The sequence below is a fragment of the Engraulis encrasicolus genome, chromosome 15 (genome assembly GCF_034702125.1).
Source record: "Engraulis encrasicolus isolate BLACKSEA-1 chromosome 15, IST_EnEncr_1.0, whole genome shotgun sequence".
In the NCBI taxonomy this organism is placed as follows: Eukaryota; Metazoa; Chordata; class Actinopteri; order Clupeiformes; family Engraulidae; genus Engraulis; species Engraulis encrasicolus.
The window spans coordinates 21,951,753-21,959,252 of NC_085871.1; the positions used below are offsets into that span (position 1 = coordinate 21,951,753).

General features: G+C 45.6%; 1 protein-coding gene across 1 annotated transcript in view; it reads right to left on the reverse strand.

Moving 5' to 3' along the window:
* ppfia2 (PTPRF interacting protein alpha 2) overlaps positions 1 to 7,500 on the reverse strand; it is a 368,722-nt gene that overhangs the window by 85,600 nt on the left and 275,622 nt on the right. Inside the window, exon 5 of the mRNA XM_063217227.1 lies at positions 3,264 to 3,428. Coding sequence (XP_063073297.1) covers positions 3,264 to 3,428 — 165 coding nt within the window. The remainder of the gene's footprint in view (positions 1 to 3,263; positions 3,429 to 7,500) is intronic.

A 7,500-nucleotide genomic window follows, 5' to 3' on the forward strand; every position in this document is an offset into this window, starting at 1 on the left:
CGTATGTGTGTGTGTGTCGTGTGCGTGTGCGTGTGTGTGTGTGTGTGTGTGTGTGTGTGTGTGTGTGTGTGTGTGTGTGTGTGTGTGTGTGTGTGTGCGCGCGGTTGTGTGTGTGTGCGTGCGTGCGTGCGTGCGTGCGTGCGTGTGTGTGTGTCCTGCAACCATAATGGGTGGGTGGGGAGACGAGACAGTTCATGAGAAAGAAAAGAAGAAAGGTTAAAGAGAAAGATGACACTGAGCGAGGGGAGGAGAGGAAAAGCTGAAAGAAGAGAGGGAGAGGGTGACCAACAGCCAGTAGGGAGGGGAGTAGGAATAGAGAGAGAGCAAGGAAGTGTGAAAGAGAGAGAGAGAGAGAGAGAGAGAGAGAGAGAGAGAGAGAGAGAGAGATAAAGATAGAGAAAGAGAGAGAGAGAGAGAAAGAGAGAGAGAGATAAAGAGAGAGAAAGAGAGAGAGAGAGAGAGAGAGAGAGAGAGAGAGATAAAGAGAGAGAGAGAGAGAGAGAGAGAGAGAGAGAGAGAGAGAGAGAGAGAGAGAGAGAGAGAGAAAAGAGAGAGAGAGAGAGAGAGAGAGAGAGAGAGAAAGCGAGAGTAAAGGTGTGACAGGACAGGGAGGATTATTATAGCGGTGCTCTGAACGCTGTCGCACAGTGAGCCCCCATCAATCAGCCAGGCGTTTTTATATTCCTGTTACCGGGGGCAACAAAAGAAGTGTTACAAATGACGCCTTGGGCTGCGGCCCAGAGAATAGATTACACGAGGGGCCGCGGAGGCACCGTCTGGACATCCATCAGATGGGGAGAGAGAGAAAGAGAGAGGGATGAGGAGGAGAGGTGGTCAAAGTAAACGTATGGATGGGCATATGCAGGGGCGTAGCAGCGAATTGTAGGCCCTATGTACAATCAGCTCCAATGCCCAGCCATATATCTACATGAATCGGACAGTGTGTGGGCCCCCTATATACATGGGGCCCTGGTGACTCAGTCACACTTAACCTCCCTGAACGACACCCCTGGGTATATGGGGAAACAAAGGAGGAGAGAGCGGAAGAGAGGGATGAGGAGAGGTGGTCAAAGTAAATGGATGTGCGTGTGGATGGGCATATTGGGGAAACAAAGGAAAAGAGAGAAAGAGAGGGATGAGGAAAGGTGGTCAATGAGTAAATGTATGGATGGATGGGCATATGGATGAAACAAAGGAAAAGAGAGCGGAAGAGAAGGAGGAGAAGGAGTAAAGAAAGCAATAGAGGTTCGAAGATCTCCAGGGATGGAAAGACAGGAATGGACAAAGGAAGTCTGATTATCATTGACTTTCAAATCTCCTCCAGACTTGGTCTAACCAATAGCATAACAGTTGATGTTTCCCAAATGGCATGGTTGACCTGCCTCCCTGGGTTTGCTACTGGTTCACTGGTTTCCTACAAAATGGGTGGAGTTCCCAATTTTGTGGGGGATCAGAAACGAATTTACATTGCTCTTGGCCTGACGAGAAGCAACATTGAAGGTGTTGTGTCACTAGGAGGGCGTGGCCTGGCTCGGACAAAGGGGCAAAGGGATAGAGCAGCAGAGGTCTAGAGGGATATAGAGGAAGAGACGGATAGGGAGGTGTTAAAGTGAAAGAATCTGGGGACATTGGCAAGGAAAGGTGAAGTGCATTTAGCTGCCCATCTATCAAGTGATGAATAATGTATTAGGCTGCAGTCTTACATTTTAATTGAGGGCCTAGAGAAGTATCTATCTATCTATCTATCTATCTATCAGTGATGCGCGGGCTGACCCGAAAGCAGCGGGCGCTTGCAGTTAACTGCGGTCGACCGCAGGCACGGGTTATGAAATATTATTTTTAATGAAATTCGGGTCGGGTGCGGTCGGTCAGGACCTTTGAAATGATGCCGAATTTTAAAGTAGGCTATAGGCTAGCCAATAGGCTATAGTTTACTTTAGCAGACAGGGACATTTTTTACGAAATAGATCATATGGCTGAATAACTACGATGGTGCCACGCGCTCTGCAGGAGACTTAATGAGGCTCCTGCGTTGGCCGAATATCTTCTGCGCGCAACTGGTGCAGCAGGTGCAACCATTGAGTGCATTTTGAAGAACACAGAGGGTGCTCTCTAAACAGTGCAGTGATGGATATAGCCTACATATTTTCTTATACAATTGTAATGGTTTCGCACTCATGTGTTGCTTACAGAGTTTGTTTTCATTTCCTGTGTCGTACCATGACTACGAGGCAATCCACTTGACGGGTGGCTCCGTCTGCTCACCAACCTACAGATTAATTTTCTCCATGTATCCAAACGACGATGTTACCGAAATAAACAGGTGACAGTCGGCAGTCGTCATTGCATGGCCTCGTTCAATAATCCAACATGTCCTGTTGAAATGCACAGCTGTCTTGTTCTTGACGCAAATTCCTTTTTTAAGACCTTTATTGACGTGATTGTGCTTTGCCAATGACGCTAGGGTGTTCATAAAGACGCACGGCTACTATTTTCAAAGGCGGGTCGGGAAGCGGGCCGGGTCAATATTTTTCATGAATAATTCTTGCGGGCAGGGCAAGCGGGCGGACTAGGGAAAAAAGCGGTCGGGTGTGTCTTGTTTTTTCGTCGACCCGCGCATCACTGCTATCTATCTATCTATCTATCTATCTATCTATCTATCTATCTATCTGTCTGTCTGTCTGTCTGTCTGTCTGTCTGTCTGTCTGTCTGTCTGTCTGTCTGTCTATCTATCTATCTATCTATCTATCTATCTATCTATCTATCTATCTATCTATCTATCTATCAATCTAGCATCTATCTGCCTGCCTGCCTGCCTGCCTGCCTGTCTGTCTGTCTGTCTGTCTGTCTGTCTGTCTGTCTGTCTGTCTGTCTGTCTGTCTGTCTGTCTGTCTGTCTGTCTATCTATCTATCTATCTATCTATCTATCTATCTATCTATCTATCTATCTATCTATCTATCTATCTATCTACTGTATCTATCTATCTATCTATCTATCTATCTATCTATCTATCTATCTATCTATCTATCTATCTATCGATCAATCTATCGATCTATCTACTGTAGGCAGGGCCGGTGACAGCTTTGGCTGGGCCCGGGACAAAGACAGCTGAAAGGGCCCTAAACCCAAAACAGTCATGAGGATCTTATTCTGGGTCCCTTCTCTCCTTGAACCCGGGACAAGTGACCCCTTTGTCTCCCTCTGTCGGCTTCCCTGACTGTATGTATCTATCGTGCTCATCTATGCACCAGGACCATCTTACCTTTTCGTCGAGGGCTTTGTGGTGTTCGAAAAGGGACTTGAGGGCCTTGAGGACCTCGACTTCGCTGGACACTCCCGACGGGGACTGGGCCTGTCGCTTCACCACCGTCATCCGCAGCGAGCGCTCGTGCCGAGACACCAGGCACTCCAGGTGCTCCAGTAGCAGCTGTGGATTTAGTAGGACAGACACGTGCAGGACACACACACACACACACACACACACACATACACACACACACACACACACACACACACACACACACACACACACACACACATACACACACACACACACACACACACACACGCACACAAAGGACACATGTCATTAGTGTCATTTCAATGTCACTGCAAACGCCACTTGCACTGTCAGCAGTCTCAGACTCTCAGCAGTCTCCTCTACCCACCCATAGTGAACAGGTCGGGTGCCTAAGTGAATAGCTTTCAAAGGCATTATGTCAGTACAATCACCCCTTTCATGACTATCTCCATTTTCATCATCGTTATCATCATTACATTCCTAATCATAAGAATTTGTCTTTCATGGTGGTGTCTATTAGGGTTATTACTGCAGTACAGCATTAGACAATTTTGATCTCACGTAAAAGTAACATGAAAGTACTTTCTCAGCAGCTAAACGCAGCATGGACATTCCTATGCAATGCTGGATGTACGTACATCTATTGCTATTTCACACACTGAAATAAGGAAAAAGCTTCAGCATTGCTACTGTACTGTAGGTATGTTGGTTTGCGTGAACATTCTGAAATCAGAGCCCAAGCTTTTTGCTGTACAGCTGCATTTGAAAAGGTACGTATGTATGTGGTATTTTATCGCATCTGGTCTAGGTGCCTTTGATGTACAGTATCTAGACGACGAGTTTTTTGTTGTTGGAAGTAATGCAGTTCACTGCACTCTTCTTGCATTAACATCCAACATACGGATATGTCCTTGTCATCTTTTTGAAGACTCTTTTCAAGGGTGCTTCTTCCTCACTCTGAATGAGAAACTTCAAACACGCCTTTACATTGCACGGCACGTGCCTCACATCAAAAGGTGTTCTTGTTTTTGGTTTCCAAACAACCCACACAAGAAAAACAGCCCCTTTAGTCTTCGATCTCGCAGATCATTTTATTACTCTGTCCTGTGTTGGGCCGAAGCGTCAGACAACAAACACGTGAAGGGAAAGCCATTGGCATAATGACATTAAGCCGGAGAAAAATCAATTACGAAGACTCAGAACAATAAGAGTCTTCAAACAAATTGAAACCCCCTGGACTCGATACAAAAAGGATTATGCTAATGTTGTTAGCGACCAGCTGGCTGCGAGGCTGACTGCGAGGCATACCAAATCAGTCCAGGTACAGGGGCCCAAGGACGGGAGAAGGGTAAGGAGGAGAAAGGGGAGAGAATCACTAGGTCATTATTACTAGGTCGGTCATTACTAGGTAGGTATTGGCAACAATCTCGCAATACGATACACATCCAGATACAGGGGTCACTATACGATACGTATTGCGATACATGTGCATCCCGATACATGGTCTTTTTTTTTTTTTAAATGCTGCAAAATACTTCAGGAAAAACAACGTAGCTATCTCCGATTGTACTGCTGGACAAGGATAGTGAAACAAGCCCAATTGTTTTCAGAATGCAAGAATGGAGGTGGGTTTTTTTTCCGGACTATGTGAAAGCCCTTCTAAAGCAAGCTGCCATCCTGAGTCCCTGCCTTTTTCTTCTCCAAGTGATATCATTAACTTTGATTCAGGGACAAATACTTGGTACCACTGATTGGTCAGCTTGGTTGCTTTATGCATTCATTGAACTAAAACATTCAGTATTGACAAGAAGTTGTAAGACTTTTCTAGCAGGGAATGTTTTGGTATTTCATATGTCTCTCTCTCTCTCTCTCTCTCTCTCTCTCTCTCTCTCTCTCTCTCTCTCTCTCTCTCTCTCTCTCTCTCTCTCTCTCTCACTCACTTCCATCTCACTTCCATCACTTCCTCCTTTTTTGACTAACCGCTAACCAATACTATCCACAGTCTAGATAAGCTGTGGTGAAGTCCATTAACTTTTCTGCACTCATTATCCATAGTGTATACATCTGTTACACCTTGTTAGGTCTGTCTCCTGGCTAAAGAACCATCATTATAACCACTCAGTGTATCTACTATTGTGTCATTCATCTTGACTTTCACCTGTCTCGAGGCTTTGCATTCTTTTTGAGCTAGAAGTATTCATTTATTTTCCACTTTCGTATTTTTATTGGCTACTTTATCCTCCTAAATTCTCCATCTTCAATCAGCCCAGCCTCCTCCATTCTCTCTTTTTTCCCACCTCTTGATTTCAGGTTCTTGTGTAATCACGTACATGATCATATTTTTCCCTCTACAGATCAGCCAGCCAGTGTTCATTTCATCCCTCCACCATCCAGCTCCACTCACCACTCAAGGCTCCCATTTAGCCCCGCGTTATAAGCCTCGTCCCACCTAATTTCCCTGAATAAGAAAAATGAGCCGACGGACTCGGACTATATTAAGCACTTGACTCATAAAAGGTGCCATAGGGAATGGGAGGGTGAATGGAGGAGAGAGAGAGGATGGAGGGAGGGAGAGGGAGAGACAGAGAGGATAAGTGAAAGCTGAAATGAGCAGATGATTTTCCTCTCCCTCATTTGCCTGTAAAATGGACTGCATTCGTGTCCTCAGTACGCTCGAAGCCTCTTGTAAGCCATCATTTTTTAAGCTGAAGTGTTATGACGTCCTTAAGATGGATCAAAAAATGATCCGTTTTTTTGGTAAATGTTGAGCAATTATCCAAATGTGGCATTGCGTATGAGAAGGTGGGTAATGATTCTTAGATAGGAAGTGTAGGCGTTATTACCCCTAACGTTTAATTCATTTCCACTTATTTTACAAATGGCCACCATTTTGTAAAATACAGCCACCATTTTCTCTCTATACTGTACCTGGTTCGAATTACGTGGCTCAGCCCCGCCCCGTATGTATAAAACCCCTGGTACAGGTATGCTATCACTCTCTTACCCGAAGCCCGACTTCCTCCATCGAGATGTGAGACGTGTCGAGACCCGTCTCCTTAGAGGGACGTCTATTTTAGAAATTATTGAAACTGTAAGTTATCTTGGCCAGGTTAACACTACGTCGATATATTTCTTCCTTCAACCGGTTTTCGTTTGTATTGCATTTGACTTTTGCGGACACTGCTAGGAGAGCAGTGAGTCAGGACCCACGAGGAACCCACGCGCTATAGGATAACTTTTGTACGGACAATTGTTAATCTTTTTTTACTAGCACCGAATTCAAGGATCTCGCCTAGAGTCGACGGAGACTCGGCTGAGCCTGATTGTCTGTCCCCCCCAAGAGAGTGGACAGCCGGTATAGTTACTACGCGTGGAGCGGACCTGCGTGCACCCCTTTCTCATTGGACCTTCGCAGGACGGCACCGCAAAGACAATCGGACTACACAACGAAATACCACCTTCCTTTTCCCCGTTCAACGAAGCAAGACTTCTGTGGACACATTGCAACCTCGTGCCCCGGAACGGCGCGTGGTATCGCTTGGCCCCACAGACAGAACCTGCGAGCTTGGAGAACAAAAGGACCTCGTGCGCACGAAGACGCACACACCCACCTCGCCCGAGAGCTCTCTCTCTCTTCCTACCAAGGATAACAGTAAGCACGCGAATTGGGCAAAGATACGCAGTTAGAACTGTTACATAGCTTTGAGGAGTTGTGTTTAAATATCCACACTTGTAGAGTGTGATATATTTTATTTTGGGTTATTTTGTTCTATCTGTTCTTTCTTTCCTTTCTCTCTTTCTCCCCTCTCATCACCACAGATAGCCACACGCTATTCTTAGTTTACATTAGTTGCAATATTGCCATAGGCCATACTTGCACCCACATGTAAATTATCCACTCACAGAGATACACGTACCCGTGTTTTAACCCATAGAGTTATCGAGTTGAGGACGTAAGCTATTGTCGGAAAAGCGCGCCAAGCGCTCCTTTTCCCCTTCCCCCCACACATACTGTAAGTCTAAGACAAAGGACAGTATTCTCTAGACAAAGGATCTATGAAGATAAGTTCCCGATCAGCTTCGAATTCTATCTTAAAAGTTCCCCACCTCGTATTCCTCCTCGTATCTCATATTTCGGTCCTGCGCGCAGCGCTGCGCAGAATCATTTGAGCCATAGTTCATAGAACATACATCTCTC